The 24,551-nt window shown below is 35.5% G+C and overlaps 1 protein-coding gene and 1 non-coding gene across 3 annotated transcripts; both read left to right on the forward strand.

Moving 5' to 3' along the window:
- The first annotated feature begins 14 nt into the window (after positions 1-14).
- Positions 15-23,964, forward strand: LOC137402193 (uro-adherence factor A-like). 2 transcript variants are annotated; one of them, XM_068088679.1, is made up of 7 exons: positions 15-63; positions 4,228-4,415; positions 5,539-6,140; positions 8,726-8,973; positions 13,377-13,426; positions 19,028-19,133; positions 23,103-23,964. In XM_068088679.1, the coding sequence occupies exons 2-7, from the start codon at positions 4,258-4,260 to the stop codon at positions 23,211-23,213; spliced, it is 1,275 nt and encodes a 424-aa protein (XP_067944780.1). In that variant the 5' UTR covers positions 15-63; positions 4,228-4,257; the 3' UTR covers positions 23,214-23,964. The 2 variants fall into 2 exon arrangements, with proteins under 2 accessions (XP_067944780.1, XP_067944779.1); XM_068088678.1 differs by having other exon boundaries at positions 28-109.
- On the forward strand, positions 16,673-16,745 carry Trnar-ucg (transfer RNA arginine (anticodon UCG)). The gene has a single exon. It is a non-coding gene; the product is annotated as a tRNA-Arg (tRNA).
- Positions 23,965-24,551: the final 587 nt, after the last annotated feature.

Raw genomic sequence — 24,551 nt, forward strand, 5'->3', positions numbered from 1 at the left:
TCAAGAGTATGCAAACCGACGCTACATGGAGTCAAATATGGTTTTGTGATCTGATCTCCCTGGGTGAATTACTCTCCTTCTTTCGGGCACACTAAAGCATGAACAAGAGGTACGCTTTATAAATTAAAGCCATTAGCCAGCCTGTAACATTATACATTACTTAGCGATTAAGCTACGCTGCTTTGTGTGGGAAGAAATTGTGTTAGAAGTGACATAAACACTGTTAGTGCACAATCTTTGACAGTTTTTGGAAGGACGCTGTTATGGTACACCGATTTTTTGGCGTATGTTGTTGGAGATTCTCCTCTTTTTATGGTTCGAGTAGGGGCCATATCTATAGGCTGGGTTTGTATAAGTTCATTGTAAGAGATTGGCAGCAGAATGCGCTCTCTTCATGAGGTAGAATGTGATATAAGAGTGCATGTGTCATTTTCGTGCGTGTATTGGCAAGTGTTTCAATCTTAAGTTTTTCACGTTGTAAAGTTGTGTGGCTGACGGTATCAGCGAGTGACCTAGGTAGGTAGATTTAATAAATCAGTAGTGAAATATTGTAGGTTAAATGTTCCATGCTCACGGACCGGAAACTGGCCGCCGCGCATGATCACCTTTTATTTCATACTAGCTGCATTACCCGCCTACAGTAACAGATTCACGGGCAGCATAAGGTTTATTGAGAGTTGGCTTTCATACTGTAAAACAACTCCAAATATGCAGTTACATCTCCCTCTCTCCCTCTTTCCCCTCTCTCCGTCTCTCCCCTCTCTCTCCCCTCTCTCTCTCCCTCTTCCCCTTCTCCCTCCCTCTCCCCTTCTCTCCCCCTCTTTCTCTCCCTCTTTCTCTCCCTCTCTCTCTCTCCCCCCTCTCCTCCTCGCTCTCCCTCTCTCCTCCCTCTCTCCCTCTCTCTCTCCCCCTCTCCCTTTCTCTCCCTTTCCCTCTCTCTCTCTCCCCTCTCCTCCTCCCTCCCTCTCCCCCTCTCTCTCCCCCTCTTTCTCTCCCTCTTTCTCTCCCTCTCTCTCCCCCTCTCTTCCTCGCTCTCCCTCTCTCTCCCCTCCCTCTCTCCCTCTCCCCCCTCTCTCTCTCCCCTTCTCTCCCTCTCTCTCCCTCTCCCCCCTCTCTCTTTCTCCCCCCCCCTCTCTCTCTCCCTCTCTCTCCCTTTCTTTCCCTCTCTCTCTCTCCCTTAGTTCAACGCAACACTTGCGGATAGACAACATTTTTGGTTTTTCTGTCGGGCGTATGAAGAAACAGTTTTCGGCGTGTGCCTACTTTTGAGCAGGCGGCGTATAGCTGGTCATGGCTGATGCAGGGTGACAGTAAGTCGATAGCAGCTGCTCTTTTTCTTTTCACAATAGCGTATCGCAACCCTCGGAGTACCGGCTTCGTTCGACTGAATGGAAAAAGAAAGACCGCTCTATAATTTATTTACTGTTACTACACATATTAATTCAGTTCGCTTCGTACGACCGAAATTCGTACGACGATAAAATGAAAGACCGCTCTATAAGGCGGACACTCAATCAAACAGACAGACAACGATTGCCGTTTATATAGTAGATAGAGAACAGCGTTTTTCTAGTGGTTGCAAGAAACAAATGTTTACATGACCTTCCCGGTACACGTTGGCAGTAAATATTAATTAGATGTAATTTACTACTCATTAATTTATTTAAAGAGTAGTAAATTTTATTTAATTCACTACTAATATTTACTACTAATTTAATTTTACTACTTACTCATATTAATTAAGTTTGCTTCGCACGATCGAATCGAAAAAAAAGACCGCCATATAATTTATTTATACTGCTCATATTTGGGAGTTATCGGTGACTCAATATATCGAGAAGACAACTCATACTATTTGCATATCAGTATTTATCGTCCATCCCTACGATGAATAGCAGGTTACGTATTATAATAGAGGCGTGTACTAACCGGAGATTCCCGTTAATGCGCCCTAGCGGTGAAAAAAAACCACAGAATAGACACGCCCTTATATAAAAGTAGCGGCTAATAGTCGGAAAAGTACGGTACTCTATAAAGCAGACAGACAGATACACAGATAGATAGACAACGCTTGCCGTTTATATAGTAGATATAAAGTTATAACAAGCGAGTTTATACCAGACTCGCTAAAAAGTCCAAATGTTTTGTATAACAACAATCGCTAAAATCATTAGCGATTAGGATACTCAACACACATGCCGCAGTAATACGTTATCTTCTTTTTATGTTGGATATATATCCAGACCTGCCAACCCAAGAGTGGGGCAATGCGTGAGATTTGGTTTTGGGGCAATTGATGTATCAATGATAATATATATAAAATTGTGGAAATTGGGGCGAAAATCTCTCGCATTTCTCACGCATTTTCATTTTTTCTTTGGGGTGATTGCGTGAGTCTCACGCCCAATGCGTGAGAGTTGGCAGGTATGTATATATCTTATGGTTGTATTTTGTTTTTGTACCATCTCAATGTCTTAATCCAGTTTGTTGATTGGTGTGTTCTATACTGTGTTTGCAAATACAACATGTGGTCTGCCCAGACTTGTATAGGCTGAAAATATAGCTTTCTCCAGAGCGGGATAAAGTGTACGCTTCACCATGTCAAGTCGGCGATTGGCGTTGGATATTTTAGGTCTGATTGCAATATCAAACCAAGATATTTCGTCTCTACGACTATGTTCAGGGGAAAGTTTCCTAGACAATAGTCTGGCGACGAAGACGATGTATTACCAATGATATACAGCCCCCCAAGGATAGCCGATGGCGCTCACATGGGCGGGGTTTAATGATGAAGCTCTGTTGGGATTAACCCGAACACGGCACCCGAACAAACAAATATGCTGAATAAAGCACCTTGTAAATTTACAAATATTATGAACTATAGTGGTTATTTTACTTATCTGTTGAATTCATTTTGTTGTCAAATAAATATAGTATCCCAATATTGTCACCGTTATGATCAGTCAGTTCCATTCACAAGCATTCGTGATATTAATAGTCACAATCGTAAAATAGCTCAAATTCGGTTTTTTATTTGGATTTTGAGTATGAAAACAACACTGCACAGCTTTGCCTGCTGTCCCATCTTATTGGCCAGGTAAAACAATGTGATGACGATGAGACTGTCATTTTATATTAGGGGTGGGAAAATATTAATCAAAAACTAGAAAAAGATGCCGTTGTTCCGGTAATTATATTCAACTTTAGGCATATACTACGACCTTTACCAATTTTAAAATTACTAAAAGTAGGTAATTCGAAATGTTTTATTTTGCATGGATCTATTATTTTGGTTAGGTATCACCCCTACATTGTAGAAATTCAAGGTTTTGCTATTGTGAACCGCGGGACCTATAGACTGAATGAGCTGATGAAACGATAACAGCGAGTCGTGTTTTCCAAAACCTAACAAGGCAACGCGACCGTCCCGCGAGAGTTGTGTTTGCTCTGAAACTTAGGCTAGCGCAATCCTAACAGAGCTCCATCATTCAACCCCGCCCATATGATAGCCGTCGGCTATCCTTGGGGGGCTGTATATCATTGGTATTACCATCGAACACTATTATCGAGCATGTGCTTACAATAAAATAATGACATACACCACCTAGACGACCATGACTGCAAGGCATGTATGTTGCATTGGAAGTCGATTTTTTTCTTGAATATTATTGACTAATATATTAACGTATCGCCAGCAAACAGGCCAACAAACACTGCACCTGACATTCGCACGATCATTTTATATGCTAGGAACAAGAACGGACCGAGCATAGATTTTGGGGCACCCTCAGTGTCTGAAAATTCATTGGACTGAATTTTCAGACATGATAAACAGACAGCTTTATCATGACAAAAAGTTGTGATAAAGCTGTCTCTTTATCAAAAGGTTTTTACATTTAATTCTTGCTTGGCACATCGAATTTGCTTCAATCTGTGAGGACGTTTATACGCTATGTTTCCTTGTCAGTCAAATTGGAGCTAGCTATCTTTTTATACGATCACTCAAAGAGGGAGTTGAAGAGTAATTCTTATAACAGATTTATTTATTAAACCAGAAAAATATAATGTACTTTTGACACAATTTTTTTATAAATGCGCTGAGGTAGCTTGTTTCTCTTTGACCTAATTTTTCTAATTTGTTGAACCAGTAGTGTTAGGCAGCATATATACAGACTTTTACCAATGCAGACTGACGATAGGGAAGTTTGAATTTATTTGTTATTGTAGTATGAAGGTGGCTCCAGGAAATGTTTTACGATGGACTCTGACATAGAAGAGCTGGAGACATATAACAGTCTTTCCTATTCATTAACCTATACAAAGCCTCTCTCTGGTAGGAGCAATGCCACAGCTGCCTCTGACTATACTGACAGCTTCGAGCAGCCTACTCACAGCTCCGCTACTTCTTACTTGAGGTCTGCAACCTATTGTAGCTCTGTACTTCTAAAGACAACTGAAAAGACTTCTAGTCTTCTTTACGCTTGACATGTTTATTGCTTGTCACCGCATTCTAATCACATTTTCCATTAGTTCTGAAATGATCATTCGCGTCTATTTTTCAAATATTTTTCTATCATGTGAGATTTTGTTTTAGGAGATCTGACTGCCAAGATGTTTCAAAATTAAAGTCGATAAGACTTGATTTCAGTTGAAACTCTCTGAAGAAAAAGATGTCTCAAAAAATGACGTCAGTAGTCACACTCCCAGTTTGTCTTTCTTGATAGGACCATCGGCTATTTTGTTTAAGCTGCGCTGTTACGTATCTCTATCGACATAAATATATATTTTTGCATGTGCTCATGGTTGTTGGAATGATGTTTTAAATATAGACTACGATACATTGCTGCAGTTGTTTCAAATGTTTAAAGATTGATAGGTTAGAATTCATTCTATTGATTGCCACTAAATGCTGTGTAACATATGAGTACCAGATGCTGATGAGACTCTATATTTATTACCTATGAACAATATGTACAACTGCTGACATTATTTGTGGAAAGTCTGGGTTTATCTTTTTTGTTCTGAGCGCTTTAATTGTGATAAATATTTCTCGCCTTCAATCTTGGAACCTCCTGACAGTCAGATCACCTAAAACAACAAACTAAATCTCGAATTAAGAAGAAATATCTCCACTTTCTTGATAAAATATTTTAAAATTTGATGGGAATGGCTCTTTGATGATAATTAATCCCCTCTCATTTTTATAGGATAAATTTCTTTATAGAAATTGCTAGACTAACCAGAATAATTTGTTGGCTCACCACTTGCAGCGTATTTGACCACTCAGATGCCTTTTGAGATGCAAGTTTGAAAAATCATTCAAAGAAGCTATTGTTTTAGATATCTGAATAGATGGATATATATATATATATGCGTTGAGATTTATCTTTATCCAAAGAAGCTACTGATTTAATTTGATTGGTTTTATTAACTCAAAGATTTATTCAAAGAAGCTATTGTTTTAGATATCAGTGGATGGATATATATGTGTGTTGAGATTTATCTTTCCTTTTGATGGTATTCAAATATCCTTTGCAGGGATATTTCCCAGCAAAGTTCTTCAAAGGTTTCGTATTCCGAAGATTTCACCACACCCACACTTGATTCTTTACACCATTCGCCTACAGGCAGCTACAGCTCAAACTTTGCTGACTCTCACAAACCTATTTCACAAAAATCAGAGACCTTGACCTCAAGTCAATGTATAACCAAAACTGGTAATGAAGACAAATCACAAAATGCGTCACACACCAACACTTCCACTGATTCGTACAGCACTCAGTTCGATTCGCTTAGTCAAACGCACTCTAATATATCGGAAGAATATTCCAAAACTTCTTCAAGATCTCCAGCAGCTCTAAGCACGTATTCGTACTCGAGTGACTTGCAATTGACCGAAGAAGTTAGTGAGCACCCATATGGTAGTGACTTTGAGTCAGCAAGCCAGTTGACTGACAGCGACACACAGGTTGAATGTTATACTTCTCCTGCGGACAGTTACTATAGCGATTTCGAGGACAGCGATGAAGGGCACAGGTCCGACAAAGTTGAAAAGCAGCACGCTGAGGAGATGTACGAGAAGGCTATGCTAAAAGCGTTACATTCGACGGATGATAGCAACAGACGACAAGCATGGAGAGGTGAGTTGTTGTTGTTGCAAAATTTCGCATATGAAAACACTTACCGAAACGGGTATGAAGAGCTTTCTCTTTTGATGCCTTTTCTACCTCTTCTCGAGTTTTTGCAAATTTTACTGTTTATTTTTTAAAAGATCTTAATAAATTGTGTAAAAGTGCATATTTCGCAATCAGATGAAAAAGCGTGCAGTAAATTTTACATAGAAATGTTTTCCGATGATTAGGTTGTTTTTAGTCGGCCTGCTGTACTTTCAAAGGTTTGCTATACTTGCGAAGGCCTGCATTTAGAGACAATATACATGTAGATACCTAGCTGGTTAGATTTTTCAGTATTACTAGTAATTTTGTTATTCTATTTGTTATTGTTATTTAGATGTTTATAATTGTCAGTAAAAATCAAGTAAATTAAATCGTTGATTTACATCATAATTGTTTTTGGCAAAAGAATTATAATTTTTTGAAGTTTTTCATTTCCTCAATTTTTTGTTGTTGATATACTGGAAAAAATCTGGGTCTTTTGACAAACGATCTGGTTTTATGTATGCATAGCAAATCAGTAAACATTTCTCAGTCATGAATTACTAAGATTGATGAAGATATATTGATTGCGTGTATAGTAGTACAATGTTACAGAAGGATCTTTGAAGTTATGACCTATGAGTTTTTTTCCTAAGCTTCAAAACAGGATTAATTGTGAGGTAGCGATCGTAGCTAAAACAGTTTTCCTTCACCACTCTGTTTAATGAATGACATTATGCAATCAGCGCAAGTGCTAGCATTGAAAGAGTATTCTTCAATTTGAGTTTCATTCATTCAAAAGTAAGAAACCAGCTAGCACAGAAAAATCCGGCAAGCCAGCACATGTATTTATATTTTTCATTATCAACAGCATTGATCACACTTAAGAAGAATATGCTTAAAGCACATAAATTACATAATTTTTTTATCATATATTTCAATACATCAGAATCTTGGCTTTCGAATGACCCTATATTCAATACACAAAGAATAATATAACTGTGAAAACGGGGTGTCAAAAATATGTCCTGCAAAAAAAAACACTTGGTTCAGGTATTCAAAATGTGACGTCATAATTCTCATTTAGCCTTAGGTCGTCGATACCTTTCGCTGCCATTGAGGCTGCGTTTTTCTGTGACAATCGGTGCTGTTAAACCCCGAGAGCGATAATAATAAACTAAGATTCTAGATAATCAACAATGCCCCAATCGTGCTAACGCCCTCGACCAATACAAACACATGTTCTGGGTTAATTAATTATGCTTCAATAAATGTACTGTCATTGATAAAGGTAATGAAATCACATCGATTAAATTATGACCTGCGGTTGCGTAGCCCTAGGACTAAATGTCAATCGCACTTTCATGAGATCACGCAATGCTTGAAATTAATTAGTCTCAGTCGTCACCCTCAACATCATATTAAAAATAAAGAGCTAGTGCATAATATCATCGGGAAAATATAGTATGGTTTTTGGAGTCTGAGGCACTCATCATAGAAACAATATGTACATGGAGAACTAATGACAATGATTCCTTTGTCATCTTCATTCGTTCTCTAGAGTTGTCCTACCTTCGCCTGCCACTAGCATCATTATCGTAGTTGATAAATAAGCGGTAAGAGCACACAACAACGAATATGAGAATTGTCATGTCACAATTTTCGAGACTATGTCAGTAAACTTTTTCGCGGTAGAGCTTTTGGGAAATCCTATAAACACCAACCAATGTCTGTCTCACCATGGCAAACAATAGCTCATTCGAAAGCCAAGACTCTGATTTATTGAAATATACAATAAAAATTTTATGTAATTTATGTGCTTTAAAAAGATTTCGTGGTGCATTATTAATGTCGTTAAAGGTGCAAACACAATAGGCAATTTTATCGCGTGAGTCATGAGAAGCGCAGAGATATTGCTTAGGTGTGCCTAAACACACTTGAGTGATTCATCAGAAAACGATAATGCGGGCACGCTCACAAACTGCCAAAATAATTCCGTATCTTTAGTTTCTACGGAGTTGTTAATAAATTTAGGTAAGTCGATATGGTGCCTTCTAGGCAACAGCGTAAACAACTTCTGCTTTTGTTATTAGGCCTTTCACAATTTCACGGATTGTTCACTACGAGAAGATTTAAGAAACAACTATTCTTGTATTTAAACAGTAATATTTTACGATTTTTTTATAGTGTTCATTTTATATTAGTTTTTTAATTTTAATATATTAAATATTTACTGTTTTCAAGTTGGTCAACCTGCGCAACAATTGACTTCCAAATGTTGGTTTTCAACTGGGTTTCTTTTGTAATTTTTGTGTGTCGTGTCATACAGGACTGGGTGTGCTCTTATTAAATCTATGAACAATTCAGCGTTCACTTTGATGATGTTTCAATTGTAACAAAATAGTAAAATGTTGTTGTTGTCTGTTGGTGAACATTGACCTGAAAAAATTAGCAGCCAGAGCATTGCATTCTGGGAATTCTGGTCTTAGTGTACCTTCATAAAGACGAATACAGCTTTTATTATAGTAACTATTGTTGTTTGGTGAATACTTCTTCATCTGTCTATCTAGAGATTGAACAGACAGCATGTCTGATGAAGCAAGCAAGGGATGATCCTCCAGCGGCTAAGGATTTTATCGTAAATTCGCTCGCCAGGTTGAAGTCTGCCCAAAAGGACCTGACTCTTGCAGAGCCAGCTTCCTTGAGCGAATCATCCGCAATGACCTCTAGACAAGGACCGAACATCCCTGATGATCACCCATTTATTCATCGACTCGAGAGATTGAAGATGGATAACTTCTTCATCAGGTTACAGCAGGCAAGTCTTCTGTTAGACTATCGAATTTTGAGATAAGGAAACCTGTTACTATTGTTTTGTGGAGACTGTTTTGTGTAAACTTCATTACGCTGATATTAGGTACCAATGTATGGCATGTCTCTAGCGCTTATCAGCAATGTTTGCACATGCATCTATAGCTTTTATCCTTCACTTTTTTATGTCATCAATTCGTCTGCACATGCGCTCGTTCGTGGAAATGCCGCCATATTTGTAGACAAACTATCGTTATTCTCGCTCCCTTTATGTGGATGACTAGTATTTATGGTGCTATTCTGAGTTTATACAAAGATTTTTTAGAAAAAAGTGTTCAGCGTCGCTGTACAAAATTGCGAACAACAGCATAATTTGGAAAATTAATTTCAGAAGCTTTGTGTTTTCAACGGTAAAAGTTGTCGGCAAAGATGGCAGACCATGATAATTCACAGTCCCATATTCATAGAATGATGTCACGAAAAAACAAAGGATCGGCATTGGTAATCATAGCCAAAATGATGCTTTTCATCACATGCCAAAAAATGAATAGACGGAAAAAGAAATAATAAGTGAGTTGAACAAAAGTGCTTTAAAGGTTGATAATCTATTATTATTGCGGAGGGGTAGGGAAAGTGAACGGAAGGTTGTAGTCACAGAAAGTTCATAAACTGATATGTAGAATGGAGGATGTTGGTGTCAAGGAATGAAAACAATGTTTGTTATTTGTTTGGAACGATAAATGCAAATATCCTGGGCAGAGATTACACAGGATTTTGAAACTTGTAACACAAATGCAGAAATGAACAAGTTTGGGATAAGGCAATATGTTCAAAAGGTTTGGGATGTGATTGGTGGAAGTGTGGTGAGCTGGAGTAATATGTAAAGATTTAAACATTGCAAGTGTTTGGTTAGGTAGTTATCTTCTCTTTTTCTCTCTTGCAGCTGGTCATTTCAACAATCACTTTTTTAGGATTTAAGCTTATTACTGACTTTCATGCAGCTCTGTTTTATATCTTCTCTTGCCATCTGATTGTTATTTGTCTTTTTGCCTCAGTTTCATTTTATGCTCGACTCCATTTTTGTATCTCAGTCTGAGTCTGCCCTGATTCCTCATTCCTTCATAGGCTCAGCTATCTTATGCCTTTTTCTATCAGAATGATTGATTTGTGACATTTCCATAAAGCAGCATGCAAAAGGTATCAAGGAACGCTAGCATCTGTGTTACTAAAGTCTCTTTTTCGGCAGTACAGATATGTAATCCAGCAAGCCGAAACAGGTCTAGACTTACTGGTATTTTTGGTTTTTATCATCGGTAATTATCCTAACACATCTTAAAACAAGCTTCAAACATGTAAAATCAGAGCCTACACAGGGAGACAGCGCTATCCGGTTGGGGAACATGCGTGTTCACATTAATAACACTGATGAGTTCATAAGATTGGTTCTCCAATTATTGGCCACTTCTGTACAGTGCATGCGGGTTACTGGTGAATATCATGAGGACAACTTGTGTGACAGTTATATTTTGACATTTATATGTCTAGCCCAGTTATTCAGGGATTTCTTAAAAAAATCACTTGTTATATCTATTGCCTAGAGTAAATCACCTGTTATATCTATTGCCTGGGTAAATCACTTGTTACATCTATTGCCTAGAGTAAATCACTTGTTATATCTATTGCCTAGAGTAAATCACTTGTTATATCTATTGCCTAGAGTAAATCACTTGTTATATCTATTGCCTAGAGTAAATCACTTGTTATATCTATTGCCTAGAGTAAATCACTTGTTATATCTATTGCCTAGAGTAAATCACTTGGTATATCTATTGCCTAGAGTAAATCACTGGTTATATCTATTGCCTAGAGTAAATCACTTGTTATATCTATTGCCTAGAGTAAATCACTTGTTATATCTATTGCCTAGAGTAAATCACTTGTTATATCTATTGCCTAGAGTAAATCACTTGTTATATCTATTGCCTAGAGTAAATCACTTGTTATATCTATTGCCTAGAGCAGCGGTGCTCAACCTTTTTAGACATGTGATCTACTTTTATATTTGCCTGCCTTCAAAGATCGACTAGTCTAGCGAAGCCCCGAAACAAAAAATTAAAAACAAACTTGAGCCTGTAGTGGTGAGCCTATCACCTTTATTAAGTTCCACATATATGCTTATATAATGCAGTGATCCAGTAAGTAACATAATTTTAAAGGAAAAACATTCATTCTCTACCTTCTCTAGGAAGCGAGATGATGGCTTGGCAGATGAGGCACATGCATTTAGAGTTGGAAATGACAAAGAAATAATCCTCTTCCCATTCCTTGTGGAAGTGATAGGTTTTTTGTCGTTTCAGATTTGTCTTAACACTCATTTATGGGTTTATGTTTTTATTCAAAAAGAAAAAACGAGATCGACTGCTAGCAGAAAGCTGCATAACATTTTAACAAAAGTTATTTTGGGTGCATGAAGAACTATACACGGTTTTGTATCGAGTGCGGACCTATCGGCTTTTTCTGCGGTCCTGTGCTGGGAACTTATGAATGGCGTTCACGTGTATTTTTGTTGGTCTTGAAATACACAATCAAACACGACTATACATAAACAACGATAATAGGTAAATAATGTTATTATTAAAACCACTTTTTTAGTGCAGTAGTTTAGTAAAGTGCTGTGCAGCAATAGTAGTTGCTGCTAGTTAGTGAATAATTATTATTTTATGTTGTAATTATATGTTATCCTAAAATCATCCCGCGATCGACTGCCAAGCACTTGAAGATCGACTGGTAGATCGCGATCGACTGGTTGGGCACCCCTGGCCTAGAGTAAATCTCTTGTTATATCTATTGCCTAGAGTAAATCACTTGTTATATCTATTGCCTAGAGTAAATCACTTGTTATATCTATTGCCAAGAGTAAATCACTTGTTATATTTATTGCCTAGAGTAAATCACTTGTTATATCTATTGCCTAGAGTAAATCACTTGTTATATCTATTGCCTAGAGTAAATCACTTGTTACATCTATTGCCTAGAGTAAAAGGTAAACCCTCATTTTTCTTCATTTTGAAATTGTTTAGAAAAGCCTTAAAATGAATCTCGAACTATCTATTTTATATCCTAGTTTATAGATAGATATTAATGTTATTATTCCCGGTCAATGCTGTTTAAAGTGACCTAGACGAAAGGTCAAAAGGTTAAATAGTCCAGGTCATTTAGACACCGGTCATACCTGTCTATATCAGCACTAAGGGCATTTAGAAACTGGTCATACCTGTCTATATTAGCGCTAAGGGCATTTGGACACTGGTCATACCTGTCAATATCAGCACTAAGGGCATTTAGACACTGGTCATACCTGTCTATATTAGCGCTAAGGGCATTTGGACACTGGTCATACCTGTCAATATCAGCACTAAGGGCATTTAGACACTGGTCATACCTGTCTATATTAGCGCTAAGGGCATTTGGACACTGGTCATACCTGTCTATATAAGCACTAAGGGCATTTGGACACTGGTCATACCTGTCTATATCAGCACTAAGGGCATTTAGACACTGGTCATACCTGTCTATATCAGGTAGAGTCACGCTGAAATGCAATTCTTGAAAGCATGCTAATTTTTTTATCAGCCTTTTTGCTGGTATTGAATAGTCACGCAGTCGGTATCGTAAGGACTTTTTCCTCATTGATTTTAACTGGTTTTGTGGTCGATGTTGCGTAGCTGTAATGGTCGGAAGGTTATAAGTTTATAAAGACTGCTTTAACATAATAACTGTACAATCAATACTGTACATTAATAATATTGAAATTTCAGATTGTGATCGATTTTCTCTAATTTTGTTATTGCTTGTACCCTAGCAGTTTGGTGTGCTGTGAGAGATCGTCAGGTGTAATAACTCTGTGTACAATTATTCTAAAATGCTGCAAGATGAACGATTGGTACACGCGATAGAGTGGTGGTCTAGCAAGCTGCATATCGTGAGTTCGAATCCAGTGTGAGGCAATCATTTTCCAACCTCCTTCCGCTGGTTTGGAAGCTGGACAGACAGCTCTAATTATTGTCAAGTTTAGTTTTAAGAGTTGTTTTCTCTTTGACCTCTTTACTAAAGATGTTTGCTTTTTACTTCATTCATGTACATTGTTATATATTGTAAGATATATAATAATATATTTTCTTATAAGTAATTTGGGTTTCATTTACTTGACTGGAATGTTTACTGATTTTCCATTTTATGAACATAAAAGATTGCCTAGTCTGTATCTCTGAATTGCTGCCGGTTCTTATTCATTCTAACTGCCTATCACGAGAGAATAACTCCCATTTTTCAAATAAATAGTCAATTGTAACTGAACATAGCCTCAAATTTTAACACAAGCTTTATAATAGAACGTTTTCCGTGTTCCAGCAACAGAATGATCTGGATGAAGAAATACTCAAGCACGAAGAGTTTGTGAGGTAAGTCAAAACCCTAACTACAGCCATACCTCGACATACGAGTTTAATACATTTGGTGACTGAGCTCATGTCAATTTGCTTGCATCTCAAGGCAGTTTTACTTATTTAGAATATTTAAGTGCAAAATAATCCGTTAGCATACTATGATAAAACACCTAAACTGGATGTCACAGTGGAAAACCTGATTTTAATTTAAGTAATTCAGTACATGCGCTAAAAGGTAATAACTACTTATTTAGTTATTGTGATCTGTGTAAAGTGTAACATCTAACTTTTGTAACCCTGCGTAATAGAAACTTTTAATTTAGCTTCAATGAATTTACTTTACTAAACACACACTTGGAGTTGAGTTTTAATCTTTTACAAAACTTACTTTAATTTTGTTGTCATATTTTTTAGCATTTGTATCCTATTAGCCGTGTTTTGCATCGCGGTCACTATACCTTTGAGCCAACTTTTTCCAAATTGATTCGAGAAAAAAGGTCAAGCGATGCTGTTCTCGAAAGCGGTCTCTCGTTTAGCCATGTACATGTACATAAATGCACAGTCATAAAAATGATGGTTAAAATTTAATAAAAATGATCTCGAACACAAGTACTAGATGTTCGGTATCAAAGTTTAACTTAGCTTTCATGAGAGTTCCTTCTTTGGCCACTCATGGCTACTGCTTGCTATCGGTGTGGGGTAAGACAACTCCCTAGCCCTATTATGGATTTGCACAGGAAATTGAAGTGTTTATATTGGAGGTCATTATTCTTGTGAGCGTCTGCTGAGCTGTTCTTTTCGACTCACTCAAAGCTCATCTCTGTGTCGTATTATTTCATTTTCATAGATTCTCACACCTTTATTAGTCAGAGCTCTTCACCTGGTTCTTTTAGTAGCATTCCATTCCCATGTTTCCCTTCCGATGTGGCATCGTTTCAAGTGATCTTTGAGACAGTGCTTGAATTGCTTCCTCTGGCCACTGTAAGATTTCTCCCGATTCACCAGTTCGGTTTACAGAATCTGTTTCGGTAATCAGTGGTTTGGCATTCTCACCAAGTGCCCTGCCCAGTTAAGGCCATTTTTCATGATCAGATTACCATTCAGGTTACTGTATGATACTCCATCGACTGAGGTTTCTCAAATAGCGGAGGAGGGAGGGGGGAGGGGTTGGTCGATGTATTATCGCTACACTCTCCATCAAGAATCCTGTCAATGCAGATGTTACCGTAACTTGGCATTTGATTCCGCTGGCTCTCAAACGAGTCAATTCATTGAAGAAAGCTTGGTTGACATTGATATTATTGGTTCAACCAGTGTACACTGAAGATCTGTTTGATCAATATATTATGTAATTTATGATAACTAGCACTGACAGGTGGGACAGAAATGACATTAAACGAAAAATGTAAAAATCCATATCTGGCTAATGTCGATTTCTGTTGCACAATAAGGCCGAGCAGTAAGGTGCTTCCTTGACAACTGAATCTTTATGTCAATGCGTTTAGCTTTATATTGGCAGTACAGTAATACTTCAACTTTCGAGTGCTCCAACGTATGAGAAACTTGAGATACGAGCTAGCTTTTAAGCAAGTTTTAGCACTAACATACGAGCCATGTTTGAGATATGAGCATGTGAGTCAGTTGCCAAGTATGCCGGAGGTGTTTTATGAGAACAGCATCACTCTGTATTTTTTAACTGCTCAGGTTATACTTTTGTACCGTGTTTTTTGTGTGCGATTTTCAGTGCATAATTGTGTGAATTAAAAGTACTGTGCGTAGACCGAAAGTTTGCCAGTAAAATGAAAGATGAAATGCAAAGAAAAAGCAAATGGTAACAATTGATATTAAACGGAAAATTATTGAAAATTATGCGAAATGTGTATGCGTGATTGAGCTAGCTCAGCAATTTGACCGAAATACATCCACAATTATCAAACAGAAGGATTATATTCAGGGCATCTGGTTCGCAAAAGGACTAACCATAGTTTCTAAACGGCGCAGCGATCTTCACGACCGCTGATGGAGAGACTGCTCAGGCATGGGATAAAAAGATAAACAATTGGCCGGTAACAGCGTAACTGAACGATGCTATGTGAAAAGGCCGGTGCTATCTATCAAAACTAAAAAAATAGACATTCGGACAAGTTGGCTAGTGGTCGTGCAGTAACCCTTTGTGACGACACCTGTGCTCATCTTAATCGCAACATGTTGAAAGGGCGACAAAGGCCAACGTCCTTAGATAGGTTTATCTTAAAGCGGCCGGCTAGTCGTGAAAGCGAAACAAAGGAAAAATTAGCTAACCAGCGAGCAACTTAAAACTATGAACGCCGAAGAAATTTTAATTATGTCAAGTTAAAAATGAAAGTTTGCTTTTAGGTTTGCTTCTAAGTTTGTCTTTTAAGACTTTGATTAAATCCAAATTTATCAAAGTCAACTGTTGTAATGAAGGATAACTTATATCTCCCTCTCGGGCAAATGCTAGCATTAGCTGCTATTATAGGTATTTAATTTTACATTTTAATTAATCACATTTCCTTGCATTATTTTTTATTTGTTGCTTTTTGAAAGCATGTGGTAAGTTAGGACAATAACCAAAATGTTCTTTCTGTTACAATATCTTGTTTTGAGTGTTTTATTTGCATTTTTTAGAGTATGGAAACCAATCAATATATATTTAATTGTTCTATATATGAATAAATTGCACCAACATGCGAGTAAATTGACATACGAGCTCAGTCTCGGAACGCATTAAGCTCGTAAGTCGAAGTATGACTGTACTTTGATAAACACACACTGAGGAAGAATTGTGTTGCCTATGTCAGCACATTATAGCCTGGCTCCTATTCCTATGTATACCTACCATCACTGAACAAAAATGCTCTGCTCGCTGCAATGACATTAGCTATCCGCGAACCGTCAGATCAACAAGGCTTTCAAAGCTGGAGCCGGCGCCAGCCAGGTTTCCACTAGCAGTAGCTATAATTATGCTTTTGTGATTTTGTTTAATACATGAAAGAACCAACTGCTGATAAGTGTTTTGGTGATAATCTGTGATACTGAGCTGATTTGCTGCCCTTTTGGACGTTATACAAATTATATGCTGCTCACAGATAAAATACGGTACAAAAATTCCTGACTGCAGACCGAGTATCGACTGATCAAAATAAAATGTACAAACCAAAAACTACCCACAGCAAAATACCTGTTTGCTGGGCGTGTCCTTTCTTTATAAAACCGTTTAATTTGTCCATTGTCATGACTGGCCTCGTGGCCTAATGGATAAGGCGTCTGACTTCGAATCAGAAGATTGTGGGTTCGAGTCCCATCGGGGTCATGTTTTTTTACGTCTTTTAAGATGCATTATATACATATACATGTATCTCATATGTAATAAAGTGATTGATTTTTGACTAGTGGTACATCTAACTGTGTATTGTAAGATGTTTAGGGTGTCACCAGATACATAAAACTTGAGTTAGTCATAGCCTCACTCAATTAATGGTTATGCGATCAAGAAAGTTTCTTGAAAAATCTCGATATTGTATAAAATTTAACATCTTACGTATGTCACCAGCAAGAATTTTGATTGCTAGATGCTACAATTCTAAATGCACAGGCTGCTGTTTTCTAACAATTGTAGCCCTGATATGCTTGGCACTTGCGACGAATGATATTGATATGGACCCTACTAGCATATGGATGTTTGTTTACAGGTACACGTATTTTGCAATGCACCTATTCTTTCAGCCAATTCACTTACCAACTCACACACATTTGTTTGAAGCTTCTTGAAAATTATACGCCTACATGTGCAAAAATCCTTTGTGACATTAGAAACAAGAATTATCAAAAGCAATCTAAATACACACCTTTATTTGTCAATATACAAGCTGGAGAAGAATTATTATTTTTTCATAAAAAGTATCTGAAGAAAAATATCAATGCATTGACTCGTCAATTTAGGCTGGTCGTTGTTTTACAGACCGGATAATTTTACAGAATTAGCCTTCACAAAGATAACACAGCTTTCCATAACCATTCTCTGCAGCTGAGCCTGACCACCCTAACCATTTTTGCCTCCCTCATCTAATTAATCTTTTCACGACTGAGTGCACACGGTAATCCTACCTGATGAGTCTATTCAGCTGTGCAATAACGTATTGTCCCGGCTGACAATTATTGTACACAAGCATTATAATTTCAGGACAGCGTGCTGACAACAATGAATGTGCCGAAACACAAAGTCTTTTCAACAGAACAGTTTGTACCATAGACATAGACATTGAATAAATGTGCATTGAGAGGTCAAAAATATTTCTCTAGAAGCTGGATTAAATTGCTTGCAGTTAACATGTGCAACTCTTACAATCCGAGCTGGCATTATTTGAAGCTATGAGAAGTTATTTACAATTTGAATGCGGTTTTGATCGTTATTAATATATACGTGTGTAGTCGAGTATATACAGTATACATGTGCAATATACAAAATGTCCCATCATTTACGCATGTTGCACTTCATAGCTCCGGAACTACTATTTTGAAAGCAGTAAATTTTATATTATCTGAAAGCCAAGAAAATACTGCATCAATTGATTCAAAGAATTTTACAATGGGAGTAAATGTGCATGTGTAGTTGGCATCAAATAACTTTAAATGTCAAATTATTATTATTAATACGCCCGTCACCCATATATAGCAATTCTGTATAAAAGTTTGAGACTGATTCATATTTGCTACAGTTTGCAGCAAAACTGACTCTTTATATACGATAGAAGTTAGGTTATGAACCAGTAAGTTTATATAAACGGCCTTGAGGTTATCACACGGTATATTACAAAACTTCAAATCTATAAAATAAATAATGATATACCAAATTTTGAAAATAAGCAAAAGCAAGTGAGATACACAGTCAATATTTATAGTAACTGAAGAAACTACAATAAAACCATCTGAATTAATTCATTTTGTATGGTTAGCGTCTGCCCTGCCCTACAAGCATCGGTCTCTTGTCACTTTCATTCGCTCCACCATCTTTTGGGCTTCCAAATTCATGTTTACTGCCTTCTCACCTACAATCTTTCTCTCTGCTAAACCAGGGGATATGAGCATCAAAAGTAAATTTTTATCTGAGCTTGTTTATAATTAGCCATCTTAGTTTTACAAAGACAAACTGTTATAAACGGGCACAGCTGCACAAGCGTAGTACACATAAAAATAGCTCTATTATAGTAGCACAGGCTATGTTGTGTTAACCAAAGCCAAAAGTCTGTTACTAAAATGAACACTTCTGAACTATTTGAAGGATATTAATAAGGTCTGAATAATTTCAAATTTTTTGGAATTTTTTTTGGGCAAGGAAAAACAACTCTTCTACATCACAATTGGGAACCTTGATTTTTCAGGTTTTATGTCGAAGTAGTTGGTTTTACTTAGTAATACCGCTGAAAATCGTTTCAGCTTGGTTTGTTTGTGGTACATATGAAGATGATTTTTAATCGCCGCTTGGTATGTTTTGTCGCTAGTGTCATCATGATATAAAATATGTTATATAAACCTGTCTGATGAAGGAATAATCATTTTAAGGAATCCACATGTCTAGGTTGTGTACTTTGACAGGAAGAGCATTGCACCCCATCAAGCACGGATGTTTGCACTCCCAAGAAAAGTACGATTGGAGAAAGACGTATTTATCTCCAAACTGGAGGATCATCAAACTAGAATGGTAACTCTATTAGTTGTCTACATCTAGCTCTATTAATTGTATACATCTTGCTCTATTAATTGCCTACATCTAGCTCTATTAATTGTATACATCTAGCTCTATTAATTGCCTACATCTAGCTCTATTAATTGTATACATCTAACTCTATTAATTGTCTACATCTAACTCTATTAATTGTATACATCTAGATCTATTAATTGTCTACATCTAGCTCTATTAATTGTCTACATCTAGCTCTATTAATTGTAAACATCTAGCTCTATTAATTGTATACATCTAGCTCTATTAGTTGTATACATCTAGCTCTATTAATTGTATACATCTAACTCTATTAAGTGTATACGTCTAGCTCTATTAATTGTCTACATCTAGCTCTATTAATTGTATACATCTAGCTCTATTAATTGTATACATCTAACTCTATTAATTGTATACGTCTAGCTCTATTAATTGTCTACATCTAGCTCTATTAATTGTATACATCTAACTCTATTAAGTGTATACGTCTTGCTCTATTAATGGTCTACATCTAGCTCTATTAATTGCCTACATCTACTTCTATTAATTGTATACATCTAGCTCTATTAATTGTATACATCTAGCACTATTAATTGTATACATCTAGCTCTATTAATTGTCTTCATCTAGCTCTATTAATTGTATACATCTAGCTCTATTAATTGTATACATCTAGCTCTATTAATTGTCTACATCTAGCTCTAATAATTGTATACATCTAGCTCTATTAATTTTATACATCTAGCTCTAGTAATTGTCTACATCTAACTCTATTAATTGTATACATCTAGCTCTATTAATTGTGTACATCTAGTTCTATTGATTGTCTACATATAGCTCTATTAATTGTCTACATCTAGTTATATTAATTGTTTACATCTAGCTTTATTAATTGTCTACATATAACTCTATTAATTGTCTACATCTAGTTTTATTAATTGTCTACATCTAGCTCTATTAATTGTATACATCTATCTTTATTAATTGTATACATATAGCTCTATTAATTGTCTACATCTAGCTCTATTAATTGTATACATCTAGCTTTATTAATTGTCTACATAAAGCTCTATTAATTGTATACATCTAGCTCTATTAATAGTCTACATCTAGCTCTATTAATTGTATACATCTAGCTCTATTAATTGTATACATCTAGCTCTATTAATTGTCTACATCTAGCTCTATTAATTGTGTACATCTAGCTTTATTAATTGTCTACATCTAGCTCTATTAATTGTATACATCTAGCTCTAGTAATTGTCTACATCTAACTTTATTAATTGTATACATCTAGCTCTATTAATTGCCTACATCTAGCTCTATTAATTGTATACATCTAACTCTATTAATTGTCTACATCTAACTCTATTAATTGTATACATCTAGATCTATTAATTGTCTACATCTAGCTCTATTAATTGTCTACATCTAGCTCTATTAATTGTAAACATCTAGCTCTATTAATTGTATACATCTAGCTCTATTAGTTGTATACATCTAGCTCTATTAATTGTATACATCTAACTCTATTAAGTGTATACGTCTAGCTCTATTAATTGTCTACATCTAGCTCTATTAATTGTATACATCTAGCTCTATTAATTGTATACATCTAACTCTATTAATTGTATACGTCTAGCTCTATTAATTGTCTACATCTAGCTCTATTAATTGTATACATCTAACTCTATTAAGTGTATACGTCTTGCTCTATTAATGGTCTACATCTAGCTCTATTAATTGCCTACATCTACTTCTATTAATTGTATACATCTAGCTCTATTAATTGTATACATCTAGCACTATTAATTGTATACATCTAGCTCTATTAATTGTCTACATCTAGCTCTATTAATTGTATACATCTAGCTCTATTAATTGTATACATCTAGCTCTATTAATTGTCTACATCTAGCTCTAATAATTGTATACATCTAGCTCTATTAATTTTATACATCTAGCTCTTGTAATTGTCTACATCTAACTCTATTAATTGTATACATCTAGCTCTATTAATTGTGTACATCTAGTTCTATTGATTGTCTACATATAGCTCTATTAATTGTCTACATCTAGTTATATTAATTGTTTACATCTAGCTTTATTAATTGTCTACATATAACTCTATTAATTGTCTACATCTAGTTTTATTAATTGTCTACATCTAGCTCTATTAATTGTATACATCTATCTTTATTAATTGTTTACATATAGCTCTATTAATTGTGTACATCTAGCTCTATCAATTGTATACAATATAGCTCTATTAATTGTCTACATCTAGCTCTATTAATTGTATACATCTAGCTTTATTAATTGTCTACATAAAGCTCTATTAATTGTATACATCTAGCTCTATTAATAGTCTACATCTAGCTCTATTAATTGTATACATCTAGCTCTATTAATTGTATACATCTAGCTCTATTAATTGTCTACATCTAGCTCCATTAATTGTGTACATCTAGCTTTATTAATTGTCTACATCTAGCTCTATTAATTGTATACATCTAGCTCTAGTAATTGTCTACATCTAACTTTATTAATTGTATACATCTAGCTCTATTAATTGTGTACATCTAGCTCTATTAATTGTATACATCTAGCTCTAGTAATTGTCTACATCTAACTTTATTAATTGTCTACATCTAGCTCTATTAATTGTGTACATCTAGTTCTATTAATTGTTTACATATAGCTCTATTAATTGTCTACATCTAGTTATATTAATTGTTTACATCTAGCTTTATTAATTGTCTACATATAACTCTATTAATTGTCTACATCTAGCTCTATTAATTATATACATCTAGCTCTATTAATAGTCTACATCTAGCTCTATTAATTGTATACATCTAGCTTTATTAATTGTCTACATATAGCTCTATTAATTATATACATCTAGCTCTATTAATAGTCTACATCTAGCTCTATTAATTGTATACATCTAGCTCTATTAATTGTATACATCTAGATCTATTAATTGTCTACATCTAGCTCTATTAATTGTATACATCCAACTCTATTAATTGTATACATCTAACTATATTAATTGTCTACATCGAACTCTATTAATTGTCTACATCTAACTCTGTTAATTGTCTACATCTAGCTCTATTAATTGTCTTCATCTAACTCTATTAATTGTCTACATCTACTTCTATTAATTGTCTACATCTATCTCTATTAATTGTCTACATCTAGCTCTATTAATTGTATACATCTAGCTCTAGTAATTGTATACATCTAGCTCTATTAATTGTCTACATCTAGCTCTATTAATTTTCTACACCTAACTCTATTAATTGTATACATCCAGCTCTATTTATTCGGTTTTCAAGTGTTTTTGAGTCGGGTTTCAAAATGTGATTTGATTGTAATATTGCATGTTGAAATTCTCTGGTACAAGACTTTAATGTTTTGCAGTTTTATCTCTGTAATAAGGTCACTGAAAGGTCAATAGTTAATGTTAACAGGTTCAGTAAGAGGTTGATTGGTGGTTCATTGTGGTTGGTTAATTGCATTGAATCACCTCTTGAAGTACAGAAGTGGTTGATCCTTGTTATTGGCTAACTGCAAATGTGTTTAGTAGATGAATTCAGTCGGCAAGGTTTAAAACTCAAAATTATAATCTAACCTAAACCATTGTTGGGATAACACCATATCATGAAATATTTCCGTCTAATAATCACCAGCCTATACAATCAGCAGTATATTTAACTTGGTAGATTGACAGGCTGGTTGGAGCTGCTATACCCTAAACTGTTCTATTGCCAATGGATAGAGATATCGATATATGCACAATTCACCCCTCCCTAAAATGTTTGGCGATGTTTTAACTGTGAGCACTTTTGTCAGCTTGGAGGCCTTAATATCATGCTGGGTTGATAAAATGTGTACCTATCAATATTTAGACTATTTTTAAGGACAACTTTTGAATTTCTGTAGAATTCTGTTGCTATGATTGGAGACATTGCCAAGGATCTCCCTAAACATAGCGAAGGGCATGAGGCTATATGGGAGAAACTAATGAACACAGCCCAAAGGAGAGGCTGCTGACCTTGAGGCATGCTAATTATTGGTAATTGAAGACTGATGGACATTAATGATTAGTGATCATCGGTGGCCAGTGATCATGATGGGCTATGGGTCATTGTTGATTATTAGATAATAATATTTTACATGTTTTTGACTGTTGTGAGTTGTTAATACATTTCAGTGAACCTAACTTCTCTATTGCTTGCTAATCATTAGATATAGTAGAACACTAGTTCTAGGTAATTTTATAACAAATTTTAAGCAAAATGTATTTATTGTTGCGTATTATTTTTTGGTACAATTTTTTTCGATAGATATTAATGTGGGGGTGTGTGTGTGTGTGTGTGTGTGTGTGTGTGGGTGGGTGTGTAGGTGGATATGTGGGTGTGCGTGTGGGTGTATGTGTGTGTGTGTGTTTACATGTACAGTCATTTTTATTTTGTATCGAATTTTGAAATATCACATAGAATTGTTTAGACATGAACATGTAGACTATTTACTTCTTATGTTCAGGAAGTGTTTTACAGAGAAAACAAAATGTTATTCTAGAATATTGAATGTTAAAATAATATTTTATGTTCCAATTTTATTTTGTATTAATCTGTTTTTCACAGATCTGCTTGAGGCCTAATAGACACACAAGAGTTTCATTGGTTGACAGTTTGTTTTATCCTGTCAAGTGTTTTGTGTCAGCCAAATAAGGAGATAGTTAACCGATATATCAGGAAACCATGAAATAAACTATTGGAAACCAGTCTTTGTATGAATATCAACTCTATAGAATCCAGAGTCTTTGTTAACAAGACTCCATTTACTGGCTTAATTATAAAGATGAAGTTACACGAGATTTGAGTAAGTTTGATTAAAAAATCTCAGTATTTTGCTATCATTTACAATTGTTTTAATAATTGAGGTGATCTGACTGCCAAGGTGGCTTAAGATTAAAATCAACAGAACTTAAATGCAGTTAAAATTCTTAGAAGAAAATACGTACAAAGTGACATGACTAGTAGCTATCATTGTGATAGTTCATATCAGCTATTCCGTTCAAGTTGCAGCTTTATTTTCATTCTGTCATTTTCTTAGCCATTATAGACATCATAATCTCACTTTTGCCAGAGTGTTTTAACCATGATCAAATTCTGTCAATTTCAATCTTGAAACATATTGACAGTCAGGTCACCTCGAACGTTTAAAACAACATTTGATAGAAAATACCAAGACTTTCTAATAGAATTTACTAAATTTTTTGCAAGTTTCTTTGGCTATTGCGTTTAAGTTGCATCGCTATGGGTCTCCATTCTGTTGGTCTCTTTACAACAATAGATATCAAAATTAACTCATTAGCTTAACATTAAG

Source organism: Watersipora subatra, chromosome 8, assembly GCF_963576615.1.
Source record: "Watersipora subatra chromosome 8, tzWatSuba1.1, whole genome shotgun sequence".
Classification (NCBI taxonomy): domain Eukaryota; kingdom Metazoa; phylum Bryozoa; class Gymnolaemata; order Cheilostomatida; family Watersiporidae; genus Watersipora; species Watersipora subatra.

What these genes read in the sequence shown, in the direction of transcription:
- LOC137402193 (XM_068088679.1), top strand. Translation starts at nt 4,258, where the DNA reads ATGGACTCTGACATAGAAGAGCTGGAGACATATAACAGTCTTTCCTAT. An exon ending in AAGCACGAAGAGTTTGTGAG is followed by an intron (nt 13,427 to 19,027) that starts GTAAGTCAAAAC and finishes GTACTTTGACAG; the next exon opens with GAAGAGCATTGCACCCCATC. An exon ending in AGGATCATCAAACTAGAATG is followed by an intron (nt 19,134 to 23,102) that starts GTAACTCTATTA and finishes GAATTTCTGTAG; the next exon opens with AATTCTGTTGCTATGATTGG.